This window comes from Ochlerotatus camptorhynchus, unplaced genomic scaffold (genome assembly GCF_037179485.1).
Source record: "Ochlerotatus camptorhynchus isolate MF236.1 unplaced genomic scaffold, CSIRO-AGI_Acam_v1.1 ptg000367l, whole genome shotgun sequence".
NCBI classification, from domain to species: domain Eukaryota; kingdom Metazoa; phylum Arthropoda; class Insecta; order Diptera; family Culicidae; genus Ochlerotatus; species Ochlerotatus camptorhynchus.
In genome coordinates, this window is record NW_027040855.1 from 4,137,276 (window position 1) to 4,155,246 (window position 17,971).

General features: G+C 37.2%; 1 protein-coding gene across 7 annotated transcripts in view; it reads left to right on the forward strand.

Annotated features, from left to right (window-relative positions):
- LOC135709868 (dual specificity calcium/calmodulin-dependent 3',5'-cyclic nucleotide phosphodiesterase 1-like) overlaps nt 1–17,971 on the forward strand; it is a 714,199-nt gene that overhangs the window by 651,642 nt on the left and 44,586 nt on the right. For all 7 annotated transcript variants that reach the window (XM_065232299.1, XM_065232301.1, XM_065232294.1 and 4 more), the window contains one exon: nt 16,767–17,016. In XM_065232299.1, coding sequence (XP_065088371.1) covers nt 16,767–17,016 — 250 coding nt within the window. The remainder of the gene's footprint in view (nt 1–16,766; nt 17,017–17,971) is intronic.

The window sequence follows — 17,971 nt, forward strand, 5'->3', positions numbered from 1 at the left end:
CGGAATGTGACGTGCGTTTGATTTCTCCATTGCCCTATCCAGAAAATGCAATAATTTTAACTAAAAACTGGGTCACTGTTCAAAACCGCTTTTCTATTTCAATAAAAATAACAATAGATAGGGTAAATGCCAGCAGCTGCACTATAGTTACCTACGCCCAAACAATCAATTTATTGCGAAAATGCAATATCTGAAATGTTGCTTATTGAAGAAATTACTATTGATGATTTTATTCAACTGCATGCTGAATAATACAGGCATTATTTTCAATAATGACTTCTGTTCAGTCTTTGATGACACAAATTTTCGGTATTTTTTCTAACCACAACATTGAACTGCTTGGTGTTCTTTAAGTATTTGTTTGCATTACTTCTGTGTGAAGTTAACGATTTACATAGTTGGATCTACAGGGTGATTCAGAATAACTGTCACCGATTTCACAAATATGCAATTCTCAATGGGTAAAATGGGTATATGTTCAAGTATTTTTGTTTTAAGTGTGTACAAATATCAGCTTGTATTGATAGTAGGATTTGAAATTTCATTCGTTTGTGATTTCAAGCAGCCATTGACGTCAAAATGGAGAATGGCATAAATCTTTAAAAAAAATCGTGTGTTATCTTTTAGAAACTGAAATCTCTTCGCAAAACATTTATTTTTGCATCATTATAGAGGTACAAAGGAAGCATGCTTGGAAAATCCGTTCAATATCAGAGCTTAAACGCATCACCAGGGCTCAAAAAGTGCTGGAATTAAAGCGTGCGTGCCAGCTGTGGTTAATTTTTATGACAAATGTGGCTGATAATTAAGGTAAAGGGAGAGAGATTTGAAATGAACTATGCTTAGTTGAAGATTATATATGTAGAATATCTGGAATATAATGATATCAAAAATTCATGCAAGCGTTCAATCGTTATGACCATTTTAAAAAGGGACAGTTATTCCGAATCACCCTGTAAGTCTCAGACTAAAGTGGTAATTTTTTTACGATAGATGAGGAGATGAAGGTATAGAGCTGATAATTCCGTTAGAGTACGGCAGTGTGAGAATTGTATATAGAGAGTAGAAAGCGAGCAAGGACAACTTTCAGGAAGGTACAAATCGTGGGTATTCCCCCCCCCCCCCTCCTGACACCACTGGCAAAAAGAGATGATCACTGACTTGCTCATGTACCGAAGATGTGTTTGAAATAGTTCTGCCTATTGTACCGGACTCAAGTTGTTATCTGAAGGGAGGCATCTAGTCGTAGGTTTGGAAATTGCAGCTATTTTTACCTCTACCACGGTATGTGCTCCTGTCATCGTCGACTTGACGATCTCGAGGAGACATGGGACACAGCACCTACCCTAGCCACTTAAATATAAAGTTAAAATGAAAAAATACCGTAGTAGAGGTAACTGCAATTTCCAAACCTACGACTGGATGCCTCCCTTCAGATAACAACTTGAGTCCGGTACAATAGGCAGAACTATTTCAAACACATCTTCGGTACATGAGCAAGTCAGTGATCATCTTTTTTTTCAGTGGTGGTGGTGGTGGGGGGGGATACCCCTCACCATCCCTCTCCAACGGGGGAGTTTGGGAAAGAGAGATGATCAACCCGATTGGTACCTTCCTCAAAATAATCCTTGCTCACTTTCTACTCTCTATATACAATTTTCACACTGCCGTACTCTAACGGAACTATCAACTCTATACTTTCATCTCCTCATCTATCGTATAAACATTACCAATTTAGTCTATTATTTGAAATTAGCATCTTCAACTATGCTTGTTGTTGCTTAAGGTACATCGGAATGCTTTTATTCGACTAAATATACGTGTGTTTTAACAAAGCTTAATCAATCGCATTTTCAATTGGTCAGCGTTTAGTAGACTTCTTTGATTCCATAATCAGCGATGCGGTGTACGCTTGATTATCTGTATGAAGTAACGTTTAATAAGGTAATCAATATTTTTTGTTTATGGGAAATCCGTTTTGAACGGAATAGATAATAAGGGTGGTATGGTTTTTATAGCTCTGTGGCGCGAATTTTGGATTGAAATCTTATCAAAGACAATTAAACCAGTATTATGTTTTTTCATCTTCACTTTATATTCAAGTGAATAACAAAAATGTGTTCACCAATTTTTGATCGAGGTTGTGAAGAAAATTAATATTTAAAATTTCCATTGAATCAGATAAAAAATATACTTTTTTTGTTTATCGAGATACCAAAATGGTGTCATCAGCAAAGTTTTAGTCAATATTAAACCAAAAATTTTGCTGAAGACTTCAACCCACTATCTCTTATGTTTACAGAGACATGTAATTTTGTTGGTAAGAGCCTTCAGAAAATCAATGTTTTACAAATAAATTTTCAGGAAGCAATTTTTGGGCATTAAAATTTTGTACACAAATGTTTGTTTTTTTTTTAATACGCCATTTTGTCTTGAGAAGTCCCCATCATACATATTTCTTAAGATATTCAAGGTATTGAAACAAAATTAGAACTATGTTCAACGCCAACAGTTCGAAGTTGGTCAAAATTGGGCAAACCAGGCAAATTACATTTGAAAGTATACTTAAAATACTGCCCAATAATGCATACCAAATCAATAGTATTCATTAGTATTCTCTGCCGATCTGCTTATTAGGGTAACTACTTCCCGCATAATTGTGTCACTGTTGTTTGTTTTTATATATAACGGAAATACGCATGATGAACCTTACTAAAAACATTACTACCTCAAATGATTACTACCTATATCTCAATATAGTTATATTTTATCAAGCATTTCATACAATATCAAAGAAAAAATAATTCACCGCTACCCATTTCCTCGTCACTTTCAGAACTGTCTTTCACAATCGATGCATTGGTAGATGGAACTAGAAAAGCACCTTCGGAAAAGGAAAGTTTTGCTTGTTTCGGAAGTGGTCTTATTGTTGAAATTAACGGGTCAGATAATTCAAGCAGACGATTCAGAAGGTCGATGTTTGTTGCTGTTCGGGAGATTTCTCGTGTATGGTCCATCCGAAAGCGTCCTTATGTCTTTATTTTTTGACTCCTGGGCCAAGATAACTGGCCAATTGGCACAAGAAAAGATTGTATGATCGTCGAGCCATGGATACGTATTTTATGAACCGTTACAGGCAAATAAAACCAAGGGTATTCTGTTCGTTCAGTCAACCGGTTACTACAACAGACACCGAGAATCACATTCCGGGAAGAACAAGGACCACTGTTCGTTCAATCAATCGGTCACTACTGCCAGGGGGAATAAACACCAATCATAGTTCAGTCAATTTTTGGTCACTACAATAGACACCGGGACTCAGTCAACCGATCACTACAATAGACACTACGAATCACCTTCTTGTCCAGTCAACCGGTCACTACAAATTAGAATTTGGAATCAAAACTTTTACCGAACGCTGCTTTGCAACGCATACCCTTTGTGCAGTAGCGGGTATATAGCTAAAAGCAGAATCCAACTCTAGTGTGAACTCTACGTTAGTTTAGTTATTGCTGTTCATTTCTTTCGTGCAGTTTACAATACATACACATCATCAGCTGTTCCTATTAGATTTAAGTCGACAGTATCAGTAATAAATTACATTCCTTATCAGTAGCTCAAGAAGTGAAGATCAAGAACCAAATTTGTAGTCAATTTAAAGTGAGTGAAACCAATAAACTGAAGTTTAAACGGTGGTGTAAAAAGTGGATTTTTGTGAGCTTGGTCTATCGATGACCATTTGACTAATTGTGGCGAGCCATAGCCGAAGAGTAGGGTCCAGATCGGCCACATCCTGCCACTAAGTGAACCGTTTCCCCAACACCCTTCTTTTGCATGCCTACTTCGATTTAACACCAAGAGTAAGTGACGTTTGAAGGAGCTGCTCTATGTATAAATACAAGAAAACGATTATCTGTGCACGGTTTACTAAAGTTTGGTAATAAGCAAATCGGCAGCGAATACTAAGGAAGACTAATGATTTGGTATGCATTTGGTAGCATTTTAAGTATACTTTCAAATGTAATTAGCCCAATTTTGCCCAACTTCGAGCTGTTGGCCTTGGAAATAGTGCTAATTTTGGATCAAAACCTTCAATATGTTAAGAAATATTGAAGATAGGAACTTGCTTCCCAAGACAAATTAGCGTATTTAAAAAAAAGAAACATTTGTGTTGAACATACTCATGTTGAAACTTTTAGACCACTGCGGTGGTGTACTGGTAAGCGTGATTGCCTCTCATCCCAAGGGGCATGGATTCAATCCCAATCGGCGCTGCCGGGATTTTAATCATTTTTGTAGAAGACAGAAGTTCCGACAAGACGATTTATGAAAAAATTGGCATTTTTGAATCAAATTGTCACATAACAGCGTTTATTGCGACTTTTTGGAGACCCTATTGAGGCATTTATCTGTTACAAAGCAATGCTTTCCTCTATCGCAAACTATATTAACAAACGAGTGATTATTAACTAAATGTTATAAAAAAAATCATTAATGAATCATCTCAGAATCAGTTGTCACCTTTACTCCGTTCTACGGATGAAAAAAACTTAAGACGGGACTTAACAATGGGGAAGCAATTTCAAGCCAATTTCCTGTCAAATACGAGTCAATGGCTGATTGGCCAATTTGACAGAAACATTTGAGCAATAAAAAGCATAGAGGGGGAGGGAAGCAACCCAGGCATAGTGGTTAACATCCATACCTCTCACGCCAAAGTCACTAGTTCAAATCTCAGCCCCGAACAAGTCAGGAATGACCCAAGAATGTTAAGTGCCTATAATAAAAAAACAGAAAAGCATAGAGGGATCACTGCAATCTGTCTACATAGTAAAGGGTGTTACGATCAAAATTTAGTCGTCTAACGGTTTTTTTTTTAAATCGAGCATTTAAAAAAAACCTGAATACCCCTCATAGGTAGGTGTCTGCGTGCAGAATGATGCCACTATTTTTATATAGACATTTGCTCTTCAGTTTTGAAAATGGCGTTCAGGCAAGAGCAACGCATCACAGTTTTGCATTCGCATAGCAAATTTTGAACACGCGCCCACGAATCCTAGGTCAAGGCAGACTTCTAACAGCTTCCTGGACAGGAGTTTTATACTGGTGGTTTATACTACTGGACAAAAGGTTGAATGAACTAAAGGACGAACGGATACTAAGTTGAATTGACAACAGATCGAATGATGAAAAGGTTGAATGATAAAAAAAGGGCGAGGTTACTGATTATCGCACTGAAGCGATCATCGGATTATTTTCCCATCGCGGTAGAAGAACAGCACCAATGTGTGTACAGTTCATTCTTCGTGTGCGATCGCTTATATTGACGAAGCAATTCGTGCTATTTTGCACCCTTCCCTTCATTCGCTGAGTGACCACATGCACCCATTGAGCATGGTCACTCACTCTTAAATTTCCAACAACACGATCCCAACAATCGTTCTTCGCGAGCGATGCCACTCGTAGAAGAATACACCCGGATTGATCCTCTCCATGAAGAGCGTCATTGCTATTATCGTTCATGAACGAGGTTTTGTGTTATTCCTTGTGATGACGATTGTCTTGATTTTGGCAAAAGGGAATATTTTTTGCTTCATTTATACAAACATTAATGAGAAACATCTTTAGAGAAAAATAGCTTCCCGACGGAGAGACGTTGTCAGCGCCAATACTCTTCGTGCGACATCATTAGAGCATATTCAAATATTCTTCGTGAGGATCAAAGCATGAGCATCGCGTTGATGCGAAAAACCATACGCATCGTCATGAAGACTAAAGCTGGGTTTAGACTAGGCAAGTCAAATGATCAACTCAGTTGAGTTCAATTGGCTTGAAAAGTTGAGCCTGGTTCAACTTTTTTCAATTCAAGTGAGTTGATCAAGTCAGTTGAATCACATGGTTTACACGTTCAATTCGCGTTCAAGTCAGTTGAATTTAAATGACTTGATCAATTGACTTCCCGTAAAAAAAAGAACGATATAGGTACAATGAAATGTATTGTAACCATAAAATAGAAATTATTGTACTTAAAATAAATTGTATCGTTCACAACTATAAAATAACCATAGAATTTATTGTTTGCACAATATAATCTATGGTAAATGGAGAAATCTACAATAGAACAAGGGGGTTGTTATGTATCTTAACCATACAAAAAATCACTTTTTCCCGAACAAACTTGAGCCATTTACCATTAATTTTATTGTTTTTCTATTGTTGAAAATTCATACTATATGGGACGTATTGTACATCTAATGTAATAACAATATGTTAAAATTTCTTGTACAATATACGCACAATAAGATCGATTGTTGGCAATAGATTTGGATGTAATTGTATTTTATTTTATGGTAATTGTATGGTTATTTTTTTCCGGGTTGCCCTGTCTAAACCCAGCTTAAAGCATACGAAGAACGATCTCCACCGCTCGCGATGCGAACGACGAACAGAAGAAGAGCACGCAGCCCGAAGGTTTGAGTGGTGCATCGGCACTAACACTCCTCACTCACCGAGCATTCTTTACGATTTGCTTTCATGTGGGCATCCACATCATTCAAGAGTTTTGCTGAGATACCGATGCTTCGAGTACCATCACACACGATGAACGAATATAAGATAAATGAAGCGAATATCAGTAACCTTGAAAAAGGGTACAAAAGGTTGAATTATGAGAAGGGGGACAAAAGGTCGAATGATTCAAAAAGGGACAAAAGGTCGAATTATGAGAAGGGGGACAAACAGTTGAATGAAAAAAACGTCGAAGAATTCATAGAGAGACAAAAGGTCGAAATGCGGTACATTTTGCTGTGAAGGACACTTAGGCAGAAGGCAAACAGTGGCAAGAATACTTGCCAGACTTAAAACACCGTTACTTTGAATATAAAATGACTAATCATGTTAATGTTTTATTTTATTTTCTAATTATATATGTGTGTGAAGTATTATATTGTATTTCCTCTTTGTGTCATTCGATCTTTTGTCCCTCTTCGGACCATTCGACCATTGGACCTTTTACCCCCTTTGAACCATTGTACCATGCGACCATTGGACCTTTTGTCTCCCTTCTAATCTTTGTTTGGGTCATTCGACTATTTTTCCCTCTTTGGGTCGTTGGACCTTTTGTTCCTCTTTGAAACATTCGACATTTTGTCTATTCAACCTATTGTCCATTTGAAATTTTTGTCCATTCGAACTATAACCATTTTTTTTATGGTTATAAGAATGAGCAGAGATGAAAAGAAGGAAAAATAATGATAATGGGACCTTAATCCCCAGTATCATAAACTATAATATCATTGTTATTCGAAAGGGCAGTGCTTGTTTGTACAAAATTTTGTTTTATTCTATTTTTTTAAGATATCGGTGTATTATTGGACCATTCGAACATTCGACCTTCTTTCCCTCTTTGAACCATGCGCCAATTGGACATTTTGTCTCAATTCTAATCCCCGTTTGGATCATTCAACCTTATGTCACCATTAGACGTTTAGTCTATCTGACTTTCTGTTCCTCTTTGGGCCAATCGACCTTTTGTCCCTCTTTGAGCCATTAGACCTTTTGTCCCTCTTTGAACCAAAGGACCTTTTGTCCATTCGACCTTTTGTCCGTTCGAAATTTTGTCCATTCATCCTTTTGTCTCTTTGTGAACCATTCGATCATTTGTCCATTCGACTTTTTGTCCCCTTCTCATTATTCGACCTTTTGTACCTTCGACCTTTGGTCTTTTCGATATTTTGTCATTTTTACATTTTGTCAATCGACGTTTTGTCATTCTACCATTTGTCCCACAACCGAAGAAGATCGTAAGGCCACGGCCAGAGTAGACGAGACACGCAACGCGACGCGTAGCCGTATTATAAAAGTTTAGTGGTATTTTCAGTTAAATGTAACGTATACTCGACGTTCGAGTTAGCAATAACGGGCGTCAATAGGCCACCGAGCCCCGCACCTCACAGAAAACTACTACCCTCTACGATATTTTAAACCTTATTTGCGTGAAGATTTTTTTGCTTTTTTCTACACCGTATTATCATAGAGGTAACTCTAAGACTAGAAGGTCCCGAAATAATGTGCTCAACTTTTTGGCTCAGCTCTGGTACTCTCTTCGGTCCCAAGCTAATCGATTCACCCCTCGAAACATAGGAAAAACCAATAACCCCTCATTTTATCTGTCAAACTTTCCAAACGAATCAAAACAAACATTGCGTAGTACTAGAATTTCAACTAGAATGGGATACGTTAATCGTTTGCTTGAGACCAATAGGCTAGTCAAGTAGTGAGCCAATTTAAAAGCGTTAGTTTCGTATTGATTGTTGGTATTATTTAAATGGGTGCTGGGTACCCTTCTACCAGAGAGGTAAATCTAATACCAGAAGGTCCCGAAGAAAAGTGCTCAACTTTTTGGCTCAGCTCTCTTCGGTCCCAAAAAACATAGGAAAATCCACGAACCCCTAATTTTATCTGTCAATCTTTCATAGCGAATCAAAACAAACATAGTGTAGTACTAGAATTTCGACTAGAATGGGGTATGTAAATCGATTTGCTTGGGACCAATAAGCTAGTCAAGTAGTGAGCCAATTTAAAACCGTTAGTTTCCACCGGTTGCTTCTACTCCGTCACGCCCGGTGAAGCCCGGTGACATCAAGCTATTTAAATTAAATGACATTCCTGGAAGAAGTCGACTATGTTTTCGGATCGAGCTCGAAAACATAGTTGACTCCTTCCGGGAATGTAATTTAATGTGGATAGCTTTATGTCACCGAGCTTAACCATTATGTGCGTCCTGGGGTAGCTCCCACTTGCATAACACGGTGTTGAAAAATGCATAAAATTCTTCACGCAAGGGTTAAAAATATCGTCGGGTGCAGTAGTTTTCTGTAGTGTAAGGGGCTCGGTAACCTATTGACGCCCGTTTTTTGCTTACTAAGCAGAAGATCATGGGTTCAACCGAAGACTACAAATAAAGAAGACTGACAACTCTGCCTCTTCTGAGCAAAAGTGGAACCTGTGTATGATGGTGTGTGTTAATTCACGAGTGCATTCACGTACATAGGTAGAAATAAATAGCTGTCAATTATTGTTTTTTTTGTTATGATTGCCATAAAAAGTGAAACGTTGTTTTTTTCTTTGCTATATGCTGACAACGAGTAAAATTCCAGCTGATATTGAACAGATGCTTAAGTAAAATTGTTTTGGAAATTGAAACTGTAATTCACAATGATGGTGGGGCCTTCCTCGATCTTTAATTTGCTATCTCAGAATTATCTTCCACTTTTCCTAAGCCCTTTAGTGATGCATTTATGGGCATTCGTATGGTGCATTAGTAAAATGCATGCTCGGCAACTTGGCACAGTACTCGCTGACCATTTGAATGTCACTGGCCAATCCGACACTGTTGTTATCATTCTCTGGAAGAGGTCGGTCGATTCCAAGAATTGTTAAAACATACAGAGGTTCACTATCCGGTGATTTCATGTTCTGACAACATCTAAAATAGAAATATATTTGATCGCGCACGGGCAGAACTTTTCCTACGTTGTGTTTACGGATGTATGAATAAAAGACACAGTTTGCTTGACCGTCCTGCCATGGCGGAGGTATTCGAGATACTACCCAACAAACATTACATGTATAATAAGAGCTTATTCAGGCAAAAATGTGCTTCTTCAGGTAATAAATGGCTTATTCAGCTTTGAATCAGCTCAAATTGTTTGTTGGGTACTCTATTTATTGATAGTGTATAGGGATACAATACAACACACAGCTGGTAGGGTAGGAACACAGGTAGTGGACGTTTGCACAAACAATATTCTTTATCAATACGTACCGTTTGGGATTGTAGTCCTTCAACCTTTTATTTTCATTTTCTCCAACATTAGATCCTGCTACGCCTTCCGTTGGATCGTGATGTAGGTATCGGATCTTTCTTCTTTTTCAATCCTTGAATTTTCAGCAGCTTCCGGATGACGGTAGTTCACTAAATGGAGGTGGAAGCTTCCAATTGTTTATTATTGATTGCTTCCAACAGGCAAAATAAACAATATTTCGGTTCCTCGTTCACTAGTAAAAGTTACTTTCACTAGGTATCGATCCGAGTTTCAATCCTCTACTTGATCCACCATGACAAGTTTTTCGGTTTGGAGTTGGAAAACCACCGGCTTGCTGGGATTAGCTAGAGCAAAACAAAAACAACAACGAGTACCGTGTTATGATTATTCGTTTCGGTGACATTAGGTCACACACACAGTCGCTGTTTATGAGCAGTCTCACTAACACTTGTGCTTCAAAGTTCCACCTTTGATTGACAGAGGCGCTGTTATCAGTGACGTTTGACATTTGTATGGGAGAAGGGAACAGTTGCCAGTCTTCCTGATTTGTAGTCTTCGGTTCAACCATATTTTGTTTGTATTTGTATATTAGGCTCAGGATTGCTTCGACTCACGTCGCTATAGAAAACCTTTTTTTTTCGAAATTGGATGCTATAATGATATTTCTTACTTGTAAGTTACAAGATGAGCTTGAAAAGTATGTGTTTGAGACATCAAATCTGTTAATTTCACTTTCAGAGAGTCACAATCAGCGATTTAATGATTCGTGAGCGCTCCAGTTTGGCACCGTAAGCGATTGCAGGTGAAACAGAATATATGTGTCAACATTTTAATGGTGCGTAATTGCTTTTGTAAACAATGACTTTAGCCGTCGATTTCTCGCAAATAAAAGCTCACACATGAAAATGTCCATGACACTAACAGATAGAGGAATATTTCCTCACCAGCTAGCACAGCTAATTTCGAGGAGTGAGCTTTTATTAGCGAGAAATCAACGGCAGGGCTGGTAGCGATCAATGCTTTTAGTGACCATATGGAAGAAATAAGTGACCAACTAGTGACTTATAGTTGTAAAAAAGTGACTAAAAAGTGACCTAAGGGAAGAAAATAAGTCGTTCTGTATCCATCAATGCCATCTAAATAAATGTTTGATTTTTTAGATTTATTCAATTTGAATCTCATAAACATTTAAATGCGTACGATAGGAACCTTTAGAATGAAAAATTCAATAGAAAGTGTATGACTAAACCTCCAAGTGTCTACTACTTGGAAAAACCTGAAAAAACGGGAATTCTCAGAGAATTTGATTTCTCTTGAAAATACCTGGAAGTCTCAGGGAATTTAATTTCTCCTGAAAGTACCTGGAAGTCTCAGGGAATCTCCTCAGTACTCAGGTAATTTAATATTTTTTTACTAAGGATATTCCTAAGAAAAGAATGCATTTTAAAATAAAAAGATTATATGTTCCTAGTTATTTCCATTCACACATTTAAAATCGAAGCATAAGTCCTCGTAATGTTATGGTGAATACTTAGGGGGTGAAGGGGATGCTAAAAGGAGGATTATAGTTAAATCTGAGAATAACTCCAGGGAGATCTTCAAAGAAATTCGGAAAATAATTCCAGGAGAGATTGCCCATCAAATTAAAGGGGAGAAATCTAAGGAATTTGTGAGGAGAAATGAAAATGAATTCTAAGGAGGCTTTCAATGTGAGTAGAATTCCAAGGGAAGGAGTGACATTTAAAAAAAATCTGAAATGCATTCATTGAAAATTCTTAGAATATTTCCATAGGATTTCTTACAGAAGAGAAATTCAAGGCAATTCCTAGGAAAATTAAACTGATATTCTTGTGATATTTTTTAGAGAATTGAGAGAAGCGTTCAGTGAATTTCTGAAATAATACCATGAGAGTTTCGGTAGAATACGAGCTAATGATGAGGAGAACTCCAAGCGAATTTTCATGAGAAAACTCCGTTGAATATGTAATGGACAACTCTGAGGTCTTCAGAACAACTTGAAAGTTCCCCAAATATTCCTGAAGTTAATGAAACTGTCTTGAAGTTTTTTTGTAGTTTGAGAAACTAGCCTGATGTTCGCAATACTTCTCATCATTGTTTTTAAGTTCTCTAAACTTTTTCGGACTTCCTAAATTTTCCACAATTTTCCTAACGATCATGAATCTTCTCTAAAGCTTTAACAATTCACTGAATTTCTCGAAACTTTTTTTAAAATTTATATAATGTCGCTGCTTTGGAATATCTCTGCTCTGAGGATATCTGTTCTTTCTTGAAGTTTTTTTTTGTTGAGATTTTTAGCGAGATCAATATCTTTCTTGAAGTTCTTGAAACATCTCTAAAGTGTTTGCAGTTCTCATGAAGCTTGTTGTACTATCCTGAATTTAATTGAACTTTTCTAAAAATGTTTACGCTTCTGTGAACTCTAAACTTATGTGAAAACCTCAATAATTTTCTTAGCAACTCCAAAGTTCTCTGAAAATCTGGGAACTTCTCGAAATTTTCCGCTAATTAAGTGAAACTAATGGAACTGAACTCCCCTGAAATTCCCCTTGTTTTTGAGCTTTACTAAACTTATTTGAAATGCTCCCGAAATGTCCATATAAGTTCCTGAAGTTCTCGGATCTTCCCTTAAGTTCCATAGACTATTATGAAGTTCTCGAAATGTTTTTGAAGATCTCTGTACTTTTGTGAAGTTTTCGAAGTTGTTCTGAAATTTCAGGAACTTATTTAAGCTCCCGCAACGAAATAATATAGTTTTAAGAATTTCACTGAAGTTCTCAATATTTGTCGATTTTCGAAACTAATTCATGGTCTTCAATAGTCTTGAGTTTCCTGTTGTTTTTAAAACTGCCCAAAATATTTCTTAATTTCCTTAAAATTCTCTAGACTGCCCTGAATATAAATTTTTTTAAGAACCCGCAATTTAACTGGAATTGATAGAACTGCCTTTAAGTCATACAATTTTTCTTAAGTTTTATAAAGTTTATAAACGCTCACTGAACTTTCTCTTAAATTTTCTGATATATATATAAATATATATATATATATTTATAATTCCTTGAATCTTCTAAAGTTTTCAGATCAACCATAGAACTCTCGGAATATCCCGTAATTCCAAGGAACTCTTTGTAAGTAGCAGCAAATTTCCTTAAATTAATGGGATATTTGTGATGTTATCTGATCGACCTCGAAGTACTCGGCCCTTCACTGAAGATAACGAAACAATCTAAAAATATCTAAATTTCTTAGAAGTTCTCTGGATTTTCTTGAAAATATCGGTGCTTGCTAAAAGTTATAGAATTTTTTTAATTAATGGAACTTCGTTGATGTTCTCTTATCAACTCTCTTAATTATCAACATTATCCGGATGTTCATATAATTTTTATTGCGTTCCAGAAATTTTCTTTGAGTAATCCGAAGTTTCCGGAAATTCTTTTAAAGTTTCTGCAATTTCCTTGAAATCTTTTTAACTGCCCTTTAAGGTGATTCCTTGTAGAGTCCATAAATCGCCGCCACGAGGACTATACATGCACTTCCACTTCGAATTTTCAATCACACAAATCTCAGATTAGTGCCTCATTTCACCTGAAATTGCTACTTTATGTATGCTGCAGTGCAGCGAACGTAGAGTACCAGTTTAATTGTGCCACGTGTCCTGGAAGCTGATATTTGTGCACTTGAAGTTTCGAAGTGATTACTAGAATAAGGATCTCACAGCGAAACACCTTAATTTTATGATCTGTCTTGATGTTCTCGGAGCTTCCCTAAAGCTCTCAATTCTAATGAAGATCTCGGTTCTGCTTTAAAATAAATGGTATTCGCGTGAAAACCTTTAAACTTCCATGGAATTTTCTGGATTTCTGTGATGTTCCTGAAATATTTCTGAAGTTTTCATAAATATTCTGAAGGTCTCTGTACTGAATCTCTCGGAACATCTTAAGGGTTCTCGATTTTATGTCAGCACATCATGCTCACGCTTGTATATTTTTAAACCAATCCAATAATCTGGGCTACAATTTCGGGGACTTCTGCTTAAGATCTCTGGAATTCCCCAAAGATCTCTAGATCTAGTTTTTCTGAGATAAAGAGAACTTGTTAAAAGTTTCCACAATTTTGCTAGTACGAAACTTCTTAATATTGTGATCTTAGACTTACTAAAATGAAGTAAAGCTGTTTCTTTAAAACTGATTGTCATGACTTTAAAATGTTTGCATTAATTGTTGTTGTTGTTTTACAAAAAAAAAATCATATTTTTAACGCATTTCATAAATAGCTCTCTTATTATAAACCTGGAAATTATCCGCTAAAGTTATGGAAAACCTGGAAAACGTAAAGAACTTTATTTAGCCAAATGAGTGGACACCCTGTAGATAGAGAAAGATGATTAAACGTAAAAAAAAACTCTATACAAGGTCGTCAACTTCGAATTATTCAAAAATTAGAACAAAATGTAGGCCATCCTACACACTGCAAGAAGAATAATCAATCGTGAAATAAATTCACGATAAAAAAAGTTTAAAATAGTGACTGATTACAAAAAACAGTGACTTTAGTGACTTGGCCTTAAAAAAGGAAACTTTTTAGTGACTTGCTTGAAAAAAGTGACCAAGTCACTAAAAAGTGACTCGCTACCAGCCCTGCAACGGTTATATATACTGATTCTGATGTATCGATTTAGGCTTTAAAGGATCCCATCACTTTCCAAAGTGAATGCAAATCTAATTAACCCTTCCCACTAAGAAAAACATCCTTCTCGTGACAGATGTGGAGATGCAGAGGCATACTAACGGATGTCAAACAATCATTCCCCTCCCCGATAACCGTAAGGACGTGACCGGCACCGTTGTTGATCTTGAAAGTGCTGATTCACCGGAGTTCTAACACTGATAATGGATTGCAAATTCCAATCCCCATTCGTTAGTTGATTCTTTGTAAAAAAAATTCACTGGATCTGTATACCTTATTACGTTGTTTTTCTTTTAAATTGTACTACTATTGTAACACTTTCACTTCCACTATCCACTTTCACTATTTACTTTGACTATCACTTTAAAAAAAACTATAATAGATACGTATTTCGTTTACTACTTGCAAACGTCTTCAGTGTCTAGTGATAGACTCAGAAACTGGAGAAGTTTGCAAGAAGTAAATGAATTACGTATCTGTTATGGTTTTTCATGTGATAGTGAAAATAAATAGGGAAAGTGAATACAATATTGAATAACTAACTAGATAAATGCAACCCTACAAAGGCTCTCGTGCTTATGCTCCTGAGTAATTTTATCTCATATTGATTCACCCTGTAAATGTTTGGCCACGTGCTCCCCTCACCTAGAGCCATACTGAAATCAAACGAAATAGGCCAACAAAAGCATTACATCTGTAAACACGGATGAACGCAATTGAGTGACACTTTCCGCCACACAAACAGGAATCCGCGTCGAAGCGGAAATTATTACGCGAATTACATGATTGGAAAATGTTACTCGATTCCGCTTCCATCGGTGTTGCATTGCTCGTTTTCCACTCAGATGCTCCTCCAATTTAAACCGGGTGTGACAAACATTCGCACTGGATGCATTCGGTTCCGATTCCCGCCACGCATAGATAACGGAATAATAGTTTTCCTTTGATGTTCTCCTGCTGTCGAAATGGGAATTCAACTGTTTTATGTCCAAATAACGCTTTATTTTATTGGTCCGATAGTGGAAGCAAGTGGTGATAAAAACCAGCACCCAGCCGAGGGGTCGTATTTAAGAGTTTGGAAATGCTGGAAGTTACGCACGATTTCGGTTCCCTAATTACATCGCACCTTCAATAAAAGACAATGAAAACGGTGGCAACTAAACAAACATCAAACAACGATAAACTCGGTTGAACTTTTCCAGGGTTGGCGGTTGGATTGGGAAAAGGACTGTTATTGGATAAAGTTCACACAATTAGTCCGATGGTGGATGGCGTGTAGAAAATTGACTCAACTTTTGGCTGCTCAGAGTTCAACTACCACGTGCTTTTATCATTAAGTTACGTTAGCTTTCCACTTACAATCCCAAATACGGTATGCGTACACCATTCAGAAAGTGCGTGGATTGTATGTATACATAGGATTCAAAAAGTTCGTTAGACAATAATGCAACTGTTAGCAAATTAAACTCGTTCCTGTAGCAACGATATGTAAGCACTTAATACCTACCGGAAGAGAGCAAACGTAGAGCTTGGAATAGATAGACAAAAGCAAAAAAAAAACAGCACCGGTGCTTCAGTAGTTTTCAAATCAAACAAATTGCACTTTGGCACGCTAGGTAAAAGATAACCCTTTACTTTATCACATCCCTATCTCCTTGTTATAGTTCGTCACCCTCGCTATAGTTCATACCGTTCAACACTTCAAATCCTTCCATCTTTTTACGATATCACTACAAGAAATTAACCACACACGAATAATCGGAAAACGCTTTCCACTAGATTAAGCGCCACTAAAACTCTTTTCTTGCTTTTCCCCATTAAAGCTAATATAATATACTGTAAAAACAAAAACTAAAAGTTTGTGCAATCGAGAATGAACTAACACGTACACAAGCGAAAAGTGACTGACCTCAGCCGCGCTCTGCGAGTAGCGAGTAGTTTGAATGCATTTTTTGTTTTATTTCACTCGAAAAACTTAATTAAAAACACTCCCCTCGGAAAAGTTATCCTCCACTCTAACTTTTTTGTTATGTTCCGATTTATATCCACACCGAGTTATTGTCACAACCGTTTCATTTTAATTTAATTTTAAATCCCGTTCCTGCATCCCCTCGCCGCTCCTTGGCCTGAGCGATCGGAACCGTGTTACTAATTCAAACTTTTCTATCTTTTCTCTTTCCCCCTCCATCTCGGTGGTTTCCGTCCGTTGTGACTGCCATTCGTTCTACTGAACAGGCGTCTAGCTGACGAAGACGATGAGCTATCGGAGGTGCAACCGGATGCCGTTCCCCCGGAGGTGCGGGAATGGTTGGCGTCGACTTTCACCCGCCAGCTCGGTACCACTCGGAAGCGGTCCGACGAGAAGCCCAAGTTCCGCTCGGTGGCCCACGCGATCCGGGCGGGCATCTTCGTCGATCGGATCTACCGACGCATCTCAAGCACGGCGCTGATGCAGTTCCCGCCCGAGGTTGTCAAGGTTTTGAAGGTGAGTGGAATTTGGTTTGTACATTGCATTCAGATTGTATAGCTAACAAAACAAGTCATATAAAACAGCAAAATAGGGTTATCTTCCATTTAATTCCACTTAATTAATTTTGGTATCCATGACAGATACGTATTTCGACTACAATGTGCAGTCTTCATCAGTGCCATTCCCACCAAAGAACTTATCAAAATCTAACCCCCTTAAGTACTCATCCCCTAGGTATAAAAGTCAAGATCACAGGTATATAAATGAAACTACAATGTGTTGAATCGGAACCTACCTAACTAATTAAAACCAAAGATTTAAGTAAGCTAAAGGAGAAAAATCTATTCAACTCTCTAATAAGGAAAATCCCAAAGGCTTGGTAGCCATCATAATGAAGTAATGAAATTGGGTTGTTAGCGGAATGCTTTAATAAAACAGCAAAATAGGGTTATCTTCCATTTAATTCCACTTAATTAATTTTGGTATCCATGACAGATACGTATTTCGACTACAATGTGCAGTCTTCATCAGTGCCATTCCCACTAAAGAACTTATCAAAATCTAACCCCCTTAAGTACTCATCCCCTAGGTATAAAAGTCAAGATCACAGGTATATAAATGAAACTACAATGTGTTGAATCGGAACCTACCTAACTAATTAAAACCAAAGATTTAAGTAAGCTAAAGGAGAAAAATCTATTCAACTCTCTAATAAGGAAAATCCCAAAGGCTTGGTAGCCATCATAATGAAGTAATGAAATTGGGTTGTTAGCGGAATGCTTTAATAAAACAGCAAAATAGGGTTATCTTCCATTTAATTCCACTTAATTAATTTTGGTATCCATGACAGATACGTATTTCGACTACAATGTGCAGTCTTCATCAGTGCCATTCCCACTAAAGAACTTATCAAAATCTAACCCCCTTAAGTACTCATCCCCTAGGTATAAAAGTCAAGATCACAGGTATA